General features: G+C 40.4%; 1 protein-coding gene across 3 annotated transcripts in view; it reads right to left on the reverse strand.

The window, feature by feature from the left end:
* TNFAIP8 (TNF alpha induced protein 8) overlaps positions 1-15,351 on the reverse strand; it is a 97,195-nt gene that overhangs the window by 17,830 nt on the left and 64,014 nt on the right. Inside the window, exons 1-2 of one of the 3 annotated variants that reach the window (XM_019478173.2) lie at positions 13,225-13,534; positions 11,786-12,009 (exon numbers count right to left, since the gene is read on the reverse strand). The exons of 1 other annotated variant lie outside the window; for it this stretch is intronic. In XM_019478173.2, coding sequence (XP_019333718.1) covers positions 11,786-11,792 — 7 coding nt within the window. In that variant the 5' untranslated portion in view covers positions 11,793-12,009; positions 13,225-13,534. Of the gene's footprint in view, positions 1-11,785; positions 12,010-13,224; positions 13,535-15,351 lie in introns of those variants that run through there. One more of the 3 variants, XM_014608791.3, reaches the window with a different exon arrangement.

Consider the following 15,351-nt stretch of genomic DNA (forward strand, 5'->3'; position numbering starts at 1 on the left):
TTAAACCTAGTATCAAGAGATTTAGAGCACCTTTACTGTATCACTGTCTCATTCTGAAGGATTCAAAACTTACTAGGCATCAATCTTGTCAACTGAGAGCCAAACAAAAAATTCATAATGAATAATTTATTCAAAATGTGTTAGCTATTCCTGCTTACAAGCTGTCCAGGATCAGTACTGGTTTCTAAAATTATTCAGTTCTTGACATTTTTTACCAATACTTTTCTGAAATAAAATCTTGGTCTGCATCTTCCTGCAAACATTTAAAATTTAAATACGTTTTTAATGGATGTATCTGTAACAGTAGCTTTCCTTCCTTGACTAGGTGAAAAATCTTAAAATACAGTTGCCAGTCCCAATAGTCGGTTACTTATTCATTACTTTTTACTTCAATATTCAGTTGAGTTGATGTTTCTCAATCCAATTAATTTGTTTGCTGGAATAGTATGAAAGTGACCATAATGGGGGACACACAATTGACACGAATGTTTAAATTTTAAGACATTTATTCAGTTCTACAGCCATTAGGAAGACATATCATAGGGCAGGGTTTCATAGTTGTTAGGGTTGGAAGGGACCTCAATAGATCATCGAGTCTGACCTGTTGTTGTTTATTCTGTTTTGTTTATTAACTGTTTGATATAGTGAAGTGTAACCAGTTTAGGATTAAGAACTATGGACCAGATTTGGTAACCATCTATTAGTCACCTTGGTGTTTTTGAAATCTCACTAGAGATCTGCATCTTTAAGCACCTTTTATTTTAGATACCTTTAACAAACACTTCCAACCACAAGTCTCAATTGCCATTTCATTCATTTGAGGAGTCACTTTCTGACTCACTGCAACATGCCCACATTTTGTGAACTGCTAGCAAGTTCAACTGGACTGCCTATATAAGCTCCAATTTCTCTATGGTATGAAAATGAGCATACTTTCCTCCTTAACTGTAACTAATGATTCTGTCAAAGAGACCTGGCCGATCTAAAAATGCTGTGGTGCATACAACAAGGCACTGATTGTAAACCAGGGGCAATAAGTAATCCCAAGACTCATTTACCCACACAACTTTTTCACCACTCTTCCCTGGCTTCAATCTGTGAATCTAAGTTCTATTGGGCCTTAGACTCTCTGACATCCAGAAAAGGGTTAATCATAGTGTTTTTAATTTGGCAGTACTGGTGGCAGCATGAAGACCTTCATATTCCTGGTAAGCCAGTCAAACTCCAGAAACTAATCAACCCCACCACATACTCGGCAGGAAGAGTGTCCAACATAGGATATATGTCTGAGTGAATAAGCTTGACAGAACTGCCTGTTTCTTTTTTCCCCACCCAGAATGCACATTATAATACTGTATTTAGCTAAATTTAACTTTAAAAGGTGGTGCCTGTGTTTATTCTACTACATTCATGTTAACAGAAACCAAGCTGCTAGCAGGCCAGTTTGTATCAGTTGTAATCACTATGTTGTGTTCAACAGCAGCATTAAGATACACCCACAACAAGAGACTCAAACTGCAAAGCCCTGCGCGCGCACACACACACACACACACACACACACACACACACACACACACACACACCCCCTCCTAAGGAACTTATTAAAATATTGCCAACATCCACAGGCAAAGGAGAAATGGAATGCCTAAAGCTATAACCAAATCTTTTAATAATACAACTTGGTATCAGCTATCTGTTGAATGGATACAGTTAATCTAAAACTTCACTTCTATTTTTATAATGGAAAACAGTTAGTCATAGCAAGCTCTGACATTTCCTATGCAACCGCATGTGGCAACAAGTGCTATTGTTTTGTAGATAAATGACTTTGTAATACGCTTAGTCTCAGATCAGTCATTCATAAAACAGCAAATGTGAACAAATGAGCAATGTATCTAGGGACAAGCAACTAGCCTTTAGACCTTTACGAATTAGGCTTGAATATATTTTATCCTCCCACTTCCTCCAGTGGGACTGATATATGGTAAGAGAAGAAAGGAAGCTGCTTTATAAAGACAAGCATGCAAAACTAACCCAATTTTTTCACACTGCAGGCATACAATTCAAGTTTGGTCTATAAATTCTGTACTTACTTAAGTTTTTCTAAGGCATGCTGGTTACTAAAGCCAGCACCTCCTTTTTTTTTCTGAAGAGTTTACACATAGACTAAAAAGTCACTTTGAGATGAAACTCGAAATGTGCTTTTAAAATGTGCTTGTTGCCACAATGGACTATGAAGGCTCTGGATATTATATAATTAGAAAAGAGGAAAAAATAAAATAATTGCCACTGCCCAAAGACAGATTTGACATAACAGTATTTACCCAATAATAAGATGACCCTAAGCCTTTATATAAGAATCCTACAAGATTGCTAGAATCCTAATCTCATATTCTACCTACACTGCCCCAGTCTACTTCATAGAAAAGTAATCAATCAGGAGAAGCTATTAGCATTGCCAATTTTTACATTTGGAAATTAACAATCTGAGGAAGGAAAGGTTCTTTGGGTAGATGTGATATATCTTTTATTAGACCAACTAAATAGTTGAAAAAAAGTTCTTTGCAAGCTTTCCGGCACAAACACCCATTTTCAGGCACAGGGAGACTGCAGCTGTTATGAGTTCTCCAGGGCAGAAAAGAGGCTAAAGTAAACAAGAAGTCATGAAGATGCAAATTACTTCAAGTATGGAAGACTAAGGATAGAGATAGGAAGGAAGGGGGTGAAGGCAGGGAAAAGTGTGAAGAAATGCCAGTGGTCAGTTGAAGGCAGGTTACCTGGTGTGTTAGATGTCAGGCACATTGTAATGTGTCATAAATCCAATGTTTGCATCCCATAGATTTATGAAGTGAAGGTCATAGGCTTGTCTACGAAAGGTGTTTTGCAAGTTCCCTTTGAGGATTAGAACTGAGAGATCAGAAAGAGTGGTTGTCTTGTGAGAATTGTGCACCCACAGGTAATTGGATATTTTTGTCTTTGATGGATTTTTGGTGTGCATTCATTCTGGTATGCAATTGATGTTTGGTTTCTCCTACATATTTTCTATTAGAGCATCTGGTGCACTGGATAAGATACATTACATTTCTGAAGGTGCTGGTATAAGATCCAGGAATGATGATGGCTCTGTTGTGGGGTGTCGATATTGTGGGCCTGGTGAAGACGTGTTGGTAAGTTTTACATATCTTGTCCCTGCATGGTCTGGATCCATTTGGTGTGGTTTGGGTCATAAGAGGTTTGCTTCTGATGATGAGTTTGGCAAGGTTTGGTGCTTGTTTAAAAGGCTAGGATGGGTGGTTCTGGAAAGATCTCTTTAAGAACTGGGTCTCCTTCTAGTATGGGTTGCAATTGTTTGAGGATTTTCCATATAGATTCCAGGGAAGGATGGTACGTCATAACTAATGATGTGCGATTTGTGGGGATTTTCTTTTTGTACTGCAGCACTTCTTACATCTACCCAAAGAACCTTACCTGCGTATGTCCTTAGACCAAACACAGCTACAACCTACAACCCTGCAACCTGAGGAAGGGCATTTGATGCCCAAAAGTTTGGCCAACAATTCTCCCAACTATACAGCTGGTCCAATGAAATATATCACAAAAAAAGCCTTCTCTCAGAATTAAGACTATTATTCAAGAAGAGAACCCTCCTAAGTTTACCTTCCACAAGTCTCCCATACTCTGAATTTAAGTCCCTATTAAAGATTGGTTTCTGATGTGTAGTTTACAGTGGATTGAGCTGTCTGAATGGTCTATCCCTGGGTGTACCTACATATACCCTTAACTGCACAATAGACTAATTTGCTGCGGTGTAAAGCATCACAGTCCACATATGCAATGCTATTAGACTGTAGCAAACTAATTTTTATTGCTGTAAGGGAGCACTGTCAAGGACAGTACTATCTTATGGTGGTGAAACTAACTGAGCCTAAGTGCTAGAGTTTATCACGGCACCTTAATGACATGTAGATGCACCCTCTATTCATTAATCTATTCCATCAAATCAAATAATCAAATTACGGATCTCAACCAAGCAATGCGAATCATTACAGGAACAATCCAATCCACCCCCCACTCAATGGCTCCCTATTCTTAGTTACATACATTGTCCCCCATTAGGAAGAAAACAAAAATCCTTAATTAAATTAGGGACTAAAATAAAAAATAACCAGCAGCTACCTATTCTTAGTAACATACATCCTCCCCCATTAGAAAGAAAAAAATGCCACAATTATAGTATACACTAAAATTAAAAATAACCAGCAGCTGTCTACACTCAAAGATCTTTTAAACCCATGATGTCTGAGATAAAAATCTAGACATCTCACTTGGAGAACAGCAATCTAACTTGAGCAAAATTCATTTAACATCCAAGATACCTAGATGCAAGTGGCTCAATTCACCCCCTAATACAGAAATTATTATTACAAATCCTACTATTAGACCAGCTGGTTTTGATTTCCCTAGACATCACAGTAAGTAAAGCTAACCATTAAGGTGATCCTGTGACTGTCTACAAACTCACTAGGGGGCACAGCAGGAAATAGAGGATACGATGTTTACCAGCACTTGCATATCAGCAAATCGGATCAGTATTCGCTGTTATGACTTGTTAATAAATGGCCAATGCTATCAGCCCCCCCCCTCCCCCCGCCCAAAAAAAAAATCTTAACTAGTGCTCCTCTAATCCACAGCATATCAGGAAGGAGACAGGTAACACAGCAGCAGATAGGGAAGGAAGCAGAAGGAAGAGAAGCAGATAAGGCAGGGACTGTGAGGCAGGAAGCAGAAAGGGAGAGACTTGAGCAGGGAATACAGAGTAGGGACCGCAAACTAGAGCAGCAGATTGAACAGAGGAAAGAAATCAGACTGGTGCTTGGGGAAGATGCAGGGCTAATTTGTGATAAGTCAAAAAGGTTGCCCCCATTGATGCTTTTGATTGGAAACTCTAAACAGTAATTTCAGCACTACAATGAATTACAGGTGAAGCTGTATAAAATGCTTGGCAAAATAACTGGAGAAGAGGCATCCTTTTTAGATCTGAGAAAACATTCCCTAATAAACTTTCAAAAATACATTAATTCTGATTGGGGCATAAGATTTTCTTCATTTTTTTTTTTTTTTTTTAAGTGTCAAATGCAGGTACTGAATCTAATTCACCACTGTGTTATATACATTTACATTAATATAAAAGGAATTAAGTTCTTGGAGTTATACTGGTATAAAATTTTAACAAAGTGGCAAATCAAGTCCAAGGTTTATAACCAAACTTTGCGAGTAATTATAGAGTTTTTGCCATTTAGCAAATTAAGAAAAATATATAGACTTGTCAGTAACTGAAATAGACCCTCTCTGCCTCATTTATTTCAATTGCAAAATGAGGACCTTACTTCAGTCATGGAGTTAGCTGTGTGAAGCCTGATTTTTGCAAAGTGTTCTGCAGCTGAAAGCTGCTCAGTATTACATTGTAGGAATAGAAAACAGTTAAAAGCACTGATTCAAGACAGTATATCCTTTAGCCTTCCAGTAAAGGCAGTTCCTGGAAAATCAGATATATCAGCTTTAATGCAGCTAATTCATTCATAGAGAACATTAGCCTAGTGCATAAAACACGGCAAGGAAAAAATAAAATAAAAATTAACTACTCTTTACCCGATTCTCTGAGATGAGATAATGATTCTTGAGGAAGGGAATTACCAGCTTTATGTAGTTTATTAACCTTGATCCTCAGGTGAGTCACTCTCCTAATGGAGAGTGAAAGTATCTGTGGGAATTAAATTGGCATTACTTCTAGACGCATGAAGAGTTCTTATCACATCCCTGCTCTCAAATCCTTTCACCAGTTTTCGGCATTGTACCATATCAAATATTTGCTCTACCTTGCCTTCATGAGCCTAATGTTTTCCTATCGCTTAGATCTGATGTTATCAACACTGACTTCCCCACAGTATCTTCCTTATTAATATTCTCTCAAATTTCCCCTACCACTGTCTTGCACTTTCTATTCCAAGTTATGTCCCTAAACTCACTGTCTTACATTGACCCCTTATTAATAACCATTTCTCACATTTTATACCCAACTTCAGAAACATTTATCTTCTAGTTTTACTTTTATGTGTAACCTTGTCTTTTCTGAATTAGTGTATCATATCGTATTTAGCTTGGACTGTAACACACTCAAGGATAGATGCGAATTTTTTTTTTCTAAAATGTATACAAGTTTATGGAACTACATATGTGATATCTAATTAATAAACTTATCACCATGTCTTCACTCTGTTCCCCTGCAGAATGAAAAGTGGAGATTTGACCGTACGACTCACAGGCAGCAATTAGGAAGCCTAAACAATCACCAACACAGTCTCTGAGACCAGAGGCCTTCCCTACTCCTAATCAGAATGGCCAGAATGTATTTAGCAGAATGAGATTTTGCCAAAATATGCTCTTTTACATTTTGCAAAAACAATAGGTTTTGAAGAAGCTTAACTGGTGCTATTGGAAGAAGAAAGGAAGAGGAAATGTCATACACAAGAACAGGGGTGGGACAAGTCCAGCCTGCAGGCCAGATCCAGCTCACAGCACACTCCACCCCCCAGCAGCCCCTCCCCACGTTTCATAGTAGTTTGGGGTCAGAAGGGACCTGAACAGATCATCTAGTCTGACCTCCTGCCACTTGCAGGAGCACACGCTGGGATCACACGACCCCAGACAGGTGTTCGTCCAACCTCTTTCTGAATTTACCCAAGGTAGGAGCGAGGACCACTTCCCTAGGAAGTTGGTTCCAGATCCTAGCAACCCTGACAGTGAAACAGTGCCTCCTAATCTCTAACCTGAACCTATTCTCCAGCAGCTTCTGGCCATTGTTCCTCGTCACCCCAGGTGCAGCTGGGGGGAACAGGACCCTTCCTATTTGCTGCTGATCTCCCCTAACAAGTTTGTAGGCAGTCACCAAATTCCACCTCAGCCTCCACTTGCTGAGGCTGAACAGGTTCAAGTCCCTCAGCCTCTCCTCATAGGGCCTGCCCTGTTGCCCTCCAACCAAGTGGGTGGCCCTCCTCTGAACCTTCTCAAGGCAAGCCACATCCTTCTTAAAAGTGCAGTGCCCAGAACTGGATGTTGCTGCAGCTGGTTTCCATGGAAACCTCAGGAGCGGCAGCACCATGACAACACAGGGACAAGGTTTCCAAGGAGACCAGCCCAAGCAGCACTAGCTGGAGCCAAGACAGAGCTGTGATCTGCTGCCTACGTGCCTTGGGGAAAGGTGTCTAGGTAACAGATCTCAGCTCTGCCCCAGCTCTGGACCACGCTGTCACTGCCACAAAATCCTGGCACTGAAGCAATTCCCCGCCCTGCCAGCGTTGCTTGGGCCCATCTCCATGAAAACCCTGGCCCCATGTTGTCATGGCCCCACTGCTCCTGGGATCTCCATGGAAACCAGCTGTAGCAACATGGGCAGGGGCTACTGGCAAGTGGAGTCCGGCCGCTGGCCAGGTCCACCATGTTGCTCACCCCTGCACTAGAACCTGGAATATGGGATTAAGGAAAACTGGGTTCAGGTCCTTACTCTGGCTGTTTACACATATTCAAAACCTGGTGAATTCTCTTTGGTTTGTTCTCATGGTAGAAAAACTTACCCAGAGCCATGCATACAAATATTTGAGTGCTGAGGCCCTAAAGAGCAGAAACCTTGCAGTGCTGACAGTGTGTAGCCAGGAGGGTGTCCTGTGCACACCCCATAGTATGGCAGGCTCCCTTAATTTAGCTGGCAACAGATGGCAGCAGTGCATAGGGCAGTCCTGATTGGCTAACCCAGACAGCCCATGGTCAGTTTGTGTTGTCAGCATGTACAGACATTTGCCCTCAGAGGAGAAACTCTCCTGGAAGTGATTTAATCCCAGTTGTTCCCAAGTTATTTTTCTCCTGGAGCAGCCATTTTTGGGAGAAAAAGCAAGGAACTTCTGTATACTCATGGTTCCTCCTGGAAGAGAAGTGACTGTTCCAGGAGAAACTGGATGTCTGTATGAGGTCTCTGCCTGATTTAAAGGAAAAATAAATGCAAAACTTTTCTCTAGAGTACAAGTTCAAATCAGGGTCTTGCAATTTCCCAAGCCACAGCCCAATCACTAAACTACCTGCTCTTCACATCAAAATTCAGACTTTGGTGCAGAAATAGACACTGACACAATTATGTTCTTGCAGAACCGTGTAGAGGTCATTTTGCTTCAAAAACAGAACAGAACAAAAATAAATGTTGAGATCTCAAGCGCTGCCACAGATCAGACTGTCATCCTCCCATCATTTCTAATCCAAAAATCTCCAAAACATTTCCAAACACTTAAATATTTTCTACTTCTTCTCTCGCTTTAGAGAAGAGCTCAGGGCAAAGGCCAATTTGGTTTTGAGCAAAGGGACACAATCTTTCACATTATTCTCCCTGAACAATATTTGGGAATGCAGCAAACAGCTTGGGAGAGCCCACGAGTAGCCCCTTCAAAATGGTTTCCCAGTTGACAAGTTAAAGGAGGAACATTCCATTCCAGTGCTAGGATGCCAGAGGACCTGGAGACGATTCCAAAAAGTTCAGCTGCCTGCCTAGGAAAATGAGAACTGCAGAACGTAAAAATAGTATCAGTAAACCCTAAAGAGGGGCAACTATTTACCTCTGAGAATAGAGAATGCTTGGTGGCTTCACAGCCCCCATATACAGCAGCCAGAGCAGCTAATTTGGTCTTTCCTGCGTCCTAAAAGGAACAAAACAGGTGAGCTCATTCCTCAGTAATCTTACTTGGATTTAAGAAACCCTAACCGTATCTACTTAAAGCTCTGAGCACTTTTAGGAATGCAAAGATTTCACCCTGATGAAATGCACAATTTAGGAATGAATGTGATAAGTGTACAGTAGGGCTCTCACTAATTCTGAAATATTTTCCCTGTATAGCCTACTGAACAGTGCATGAGGTCTTGTACTACAATCTCTCTTTCATACCAAATATTCCAGTCCACTTCAGAAGCAATATGGTTCATCTCAACTTAATTTTGAGAATGAATGCCTCAGCAAAAATATTCTGAAGTGTTATATAAATCAGTGTTTTCTTTCAGGAAGAAGTATTGTAGAAAAAATCATTTGTACTGTGGTAACTGTAAAATCTATATAAATGAATTTAGATGAATCCTTAATGCATTATTTTTTGTAAATCTGACAATGTGAAAAACATTTGGTATCAAATCACTGAAAATAATAAAGTTAAATAGCCATAAGAGCAATGATTTTATAACATCTACAGCCTTCCTCAAGTGGGACATCTAATATGGAAAACAGAATTAGGTGACAAAAAATAGAACATTATGCGATATATTTCTTAATTTTACCATGATGCATCTATATATAGGAGTTTCATGGTGGGGGGAGGTATACAGGAGTTATTTATTAGATTGTAAACTTAATGCATTATGGTATAAAATACATGAAACAACTTTAACAGACTAAAAAGCCATGGCATTGTGACTTAAGGATCAATACAAAGGTTGTTATAAATGGTACTTAAAGGAACCATTGAACACTTTAATACTCTAATCTGGACCATGTGGTAAATAATGATAGAAAGCTGTAAAGCCACAGAAGAGTAACTACATACAAACGGCTTTCATTTATTCAACAACTAGTAAAATATACCAATAAGGAATCTTTTTCATGCTAGCTTTACTCTTGTTTTACACTGGCATAAGTGAGATCAGATGCAGTCCCCAAGACTGCATTTATGATCATTCTGAATAGTATAATTAATCTAAAAGAAAAATCCTTGGGAATTCTCAATTTCAAACTGAACTGGTGTTGTATGAGTCACCACTGCAACACATATAGTTACTTTATATAAAGTCAAACCCAGATTTGTGTCCGTATTGATGCTATTCAATCTATTTAAAATCCCAACAATCCCCATATATGTCAATTCTTTTCTGTAAAGCAATCCAAAAACATAGCACTGTTCGCTTCAATATCAAATACTTGGCAGAAACACAGTGCAGAAATTCAGCTGCCTCTCTGTGCCCCAAACCCTTCTCTTTCATTCAGGCTGACCTCCCTTTATGTGGCACTAGCATTAGCTCTGGAAGGCTTATTTCACCACTCCCTCAGTATCTCGCTAAATTCCCTCTGCCAGTCCCAGAACTTTGAGAACCATGATACAAGTTTTTCAGCTAACCAGTGGAAGCTCGCCTACCCAAATTGAGGTGGCAGACAGGCAATTTTGTGGGCTGATCGCGCTGCTGGCCACCATTTTTGTGGGCAAATCACAGTGAGCCTCCCCTCCCCAACCGATCAGTGCCAGTAGCCCTGCCCCTTGCTGCTAATTGGAGGAGAGAGGTGGGACTGCATGAAAAGCAGCCCTTTAGGCCAATCAGCAGTGAGGGAGGAGGGGACAGCTGCCATCTTGGCTGCTCCCCTTTATGACAGAAGCTTCCCCCTCCCCTTGGTGGACTGAGAGGCTAGGCCACAGTGGCTGCTGGCTCCCACTGGGTAGCCAGTGTTTTATTTTTTCTGGAGATTCCATGCAAAAATCACAGAAACTGTCATTTCTCATGGTATTCACAAAACCCGCTGTTTTTCTCAGTTTCCTCAAAAATCACAAAATTGCTATGAGTAGGTCCCTACTTGCATACCACGGTAACCATTCTGCCTCCCTGTGCTTCCCTTTACAAATAGCAATATAGAAGAGAAACATTTGTTTTCTTTCCGTAACTTTTAGTCTCTTGCAAAAAAACAGGTTTGCTAGCACATAGCTTTTCTTATCTTTAAATCTAGGATATCATGAAAAGACAAAAAGGAGCTCATCTACACTGACCCTTTGAAGGGCATTTTACCAGGGCAATCTCTGAATAATGCTGGGTAACTGGTGGTTGAACCTTTTTTTAGAAAGGTATATAGTCTTGGATTTAAAAGACTTCACATCAGGAAAAATCCACCACTTCCTTCAGTAAATTATTCCAGTGGTTAATTATCCTATTAAAACCCATGCTTGTTTCTATTTTTATTTTGTCAAGTTTCAATTTCCTTTATGCAGAAACCCCCCAGATCACTACTTCTAATGAAACAGGAACCTACTGGCACTGCTATCCAATCCAATCTGAATGCAACAATTCTGCAAAAAGAACACAACTCTTAAGACTTTGGGGACCTCAGTTATGTTCAGTGGGGTCTTGATTAAGTTCTGGCCTTCCCATTATACTGCGGACCTAAAAAACCTTGCAGTTTAACACTGGATCAGGTAGCTAACATAGCTATGGTTCCACTACAATATTTATTTTATAGACTGACTATATGTAAGCATTTCCTTGTTTCAACTTGTATTTTTAGATCATGACTGAAAACTCTTTACAATAAGCAAAGAATTATATTCACACAAAAATCCATGCAGACTGATTAGAAATCATTTTGTACAGTAAAACCATGTCGTCTCAATTTAAAATTTCAATGTATTAGTGGTGTTTCCAAAGACCAACAAATTTGTTCAGTGATGTCCAAACTGACTTTTTCTATAATGGGTAATTTTTTCTATTCTGTACTCAATTTACTCAAATCAAACAACAAAATTCAGTATTTTCTCAATTAAACGAATTGGATCATAAGACAATGCCTTGTTTTGCCTCAAAATTCCCCCTTCCATGCACATTTGTCAACACAAGACCTTAGCATCACTAGTTATTTCAAGAGAAAACATTTTCAGGAAGAATTTTAAGAATCTAAATCACCCAGAATGCTAGGAACTTTGCTTTACAAAAATGAACTTACACTTCATGTGAAACCCCTTTTACAAAGTTGTCTGATGCTTCCTGCATGTCAGCCGAAGAATGTTTCATGCCATGGCATGCATACTGCTTTCTGGGCTACTGTACAACTGGGCTGGAACGTGCATGTTGCCATAGGAATGTACATTCTCCCCTTTCACAACAGTTGCTGCAGGAAAACATTTTTTCCAGTGCTGCTTCTCAATATAATAATTCCTGCAATAAATCCTTGAGGATTTTGAGAAAAAAAACAAAAGAAAAAACGCTGAGCTTTTTAGTTACTTGTTCATTTGGGTAAATGGGAAACGGAGCATCTATACACCTTAACATTATAAATCACCAGCTTATCCAGTTTATTAATTAAAGACCGAGTAGATTATATTGTTCCCTGTATCATAATATTTAATTTACCTAGTATGAAAGAGAAGAATATTTCACTCGTCCTCCAGAAAAATAGGACTGAAGTAAAGCAGCAGAATTAGGCCGATAGAATTTTAACGTGAAAGCAGTGGCATTTGTGGGACAATAAATGGGAAAGCCTCCAGGATATTCTAACAAGCCTTCTGACTGTTTTCACTGAATGAAAAACTTTCTTATTGTTAAGCTATTTTCTTTTGAAACATGCTGGATCTCTCTCTCTCTAGAAACTACTTACAAACATCATGAAACCTCAGTTCTTTTCAAAAGAAATCCAACTTCTTACCCCAGTATTGACTTTTCCCCCCTTCTATATAAACAGTCTTTTGTAAACATACAAAGTTTCAGGAAATCCCCCCCTTCTTGCCCGCCATCCTCCCTGCCCCTTAACTTGCACAAAACAAAACCCCTAAAAATCAACACTGGTGAATAGTTGTGTTTTTGTTGGACCATTTCCAGCCCCCACACGTTCCAGGCTGCAAGGAGTAAATGAAACCCTTTAGCACTGGCAACATTCATTTCAAGCTCACTCCTCACACACTTTAAAAACACACACCAGAAAAGTACGTACTCATATTGAAAAGGAAGTCGGCAGCAATAAGCTCATTCCCAAAATAATGATCTTTCACTTCTCCCCCACACAACTTCCTCTTTCATTAAAAAGTACAGCATTTCCAATTTTAAAAACCTTCCCCTTTCAAAACTACTACTGTTAGTGTTTTAATATACACTATTTTTTCCATTTACCAATTCTTTGTGTACCGTAGTTACCATTACACAAACTGGGAACCCTGGTATCAAGACTTTGGTTGTTTCATTTCCAGCAAAATCTGAAATGCTGTCTTTAAAATGACTCTGCCAAAGCGTTTTTCCCTCCGCTTTGAACAGCTGAATGTTAATATGAACACAAACTCCTATTCAGCTTTGTTTTGCTTCCAAAAAAACAGCTCTCAACATGCTAGCTGCACTGTTTTTGGGGGGTTTCTTTTTTAAAATCAAGGTCTTTGAAAATAGTGAAAAACATACCTTCCTTGCATTCATCAGCTTCCGAGCCCATGGTGTCAAGAGTATGAACTCACTGGAGTCCAGATTACAGCTGATGTGCTCTGAGAAGCAGCGAGTTAACTTCTCATAAAAAAAAAACAGAAAAGAGAGCAAGCAAGAGAGAGAGGGTTGGGATTTTAAGGGAAAAAGTCTGTGAACTCAACAAATCACAACTCAGTTATGTGAAAACGATTCCACCCCTTTCTGAACTGCATAAGAGCAACTGTCTGGAAAGTAGCACCTTAAAAGAAACCCAGGATTTACTTGCCAGCAGTTGCAGCTTAGGCATTTTATTCCCTTACATCTTCAAGTCTTTAGAAAGGGTGGAGTTTTACTTGTTACAACTTGCTGCCTGAGTATGAGAGACTAAGAGTGTGAGACAAAACACAGCAAGAAGAAAAGGCAACACTGAGTGCAACTACTTACTCTTAATATTTCACTGCAGTGACTGACAAGCAGAATAGGCCTCAGGTGACTTGCTACAGGCCCCAAATGAAATGTTACATTTTTTTAAACCTATATTGAACCTTTCAACACTAAACGCTACTTGAAATTAGTTCTGTGACATCTACAATTGGATTGGCCTATCCTGGAAGTGTTTAAATATTTAAAGAAAGAAAAACAGGACTCCTTTAGTGTGTTTACACCAGCAGTTCTCAAGCTTTTCATATTTGAGGCACCCTCAGAAAATGCTGAGCTCTTCATTTTCACTCATTTTTTGATTGAAGACAGATAATACAACTATTCTTCTGTTGCAATGAAAGACCACAACAGGGCAAAATGTTTTTAACACTATGAATTTCTACAGTAAAATCCCTGTTACCCGCAAAGTGGGGAATGGGGGGTGCTGGTAAGCTAAAAGTGCCAGTTACCTGAGGCACAGGGGTTTCCGGGAGCAGGGGGGCGCAGCAGCTGCGTGTGGGTGGCTGGAGCTGCTGTCCCGGGCATGGGGCTCCTGGCTCTGACCCTAGGTGGAGTGGGAGGGGCTGCGGGAATCGCTCCTAGGGCAGGCAGGTCCCAGCTGCACACCGGCAGCTCTAGCTGCAGCCCTCCCCCAGGCACTAGGAGCTGCGAACCCTGCCAGGGAGGCAGTTGGGAGAGCCCAGCCCCGCTCCCTGCAACAGGCACTGAACCCAGCCACGCTGCACAGGCCCACGGGGCTGGAGCCACTGCCCAGGGGCCTGGAGCTCCCGGCTCTAACCTGCCCCCATGTCCATGTCTGGACATGCGCCACTCCCTGCAAACTCCAAGGCAGACTGGCCACAGGCTGCTGCAGCAGTGGGGAGGGGCACGCACATAGCCAGGGAAGAAAGCGGCGCAGCAGGCAGGAAAGCGGCAGGGCATGGTACCATGTGCGTCCCGCCACTGAAATTCCAGTTAATGGAGTATTCCAGTTAGTAAAATCCCAGATAACAGGGATTTTACTGTATTTGAAATCTCTGGCAATCTGTGAATTTTGTTTGTATACCAAACAGTGTTAACACTGAGCAGCATCTTGCTGCACCCTTGAAAGGATCTCAAGGCACCCCAGGGTACCACAGCACCCTGGTTGAGAGTTACTGGTTTAAATTAAAGCATCTAGTTATTCTACTTTGTTCTCTCCTCCATTCTAAGTACACAGTCCAACAGGATCCTGAAAGAAGCAACAGTAACAGATGTTTAATGAAGTACTTTTTGTTCCCTTTTAGGCTTTGTACTACAGGTCATAACACCATCTTAAAGGCATATACACATAATTTTCTATAGTATGGCAATAGCTACAAGAAGGTTCATCTTGTACTGTAACTCCAGACTGGCCATACAGAGTATATGTTGTAGATTCAAATTAAGGGGAAGTCTAATTTCATAACTGGTGAAATCCCCAGTCAAACATTGCTGTACAGTAAAGGAACATCTTTCCTATAATTTGATATATAGTATAATAAACAGACTTAAAAAAAACTAAGCATTGGTGGAAAATTTACCGTCAGGGTATAAAAGCTAAAGTGCAACCTCTGCAAAACATCTAAAAGCATTCCCCCAAGCCTAGATGCCCACTTAACTCTATGTGACAGCAGAATTCATAACTAAATTCTCACCCCCTCAGAGGTGATGAGAGGCTTATCACAT

This window comes from Alligator mississippiensis, chromosome 3, assembly GCF_030867095.1.
Source record: "Alligator mississippiensis isolate rAllMis1 chromosome 3, rAllMis1, whole genome shotgun sequence".
Taxonomy (NCBI): Eukaryota; Metazoa; Chordata; order Crocodylia; family Alligatoridae; genus Alligator; species Alligator mississippiensis.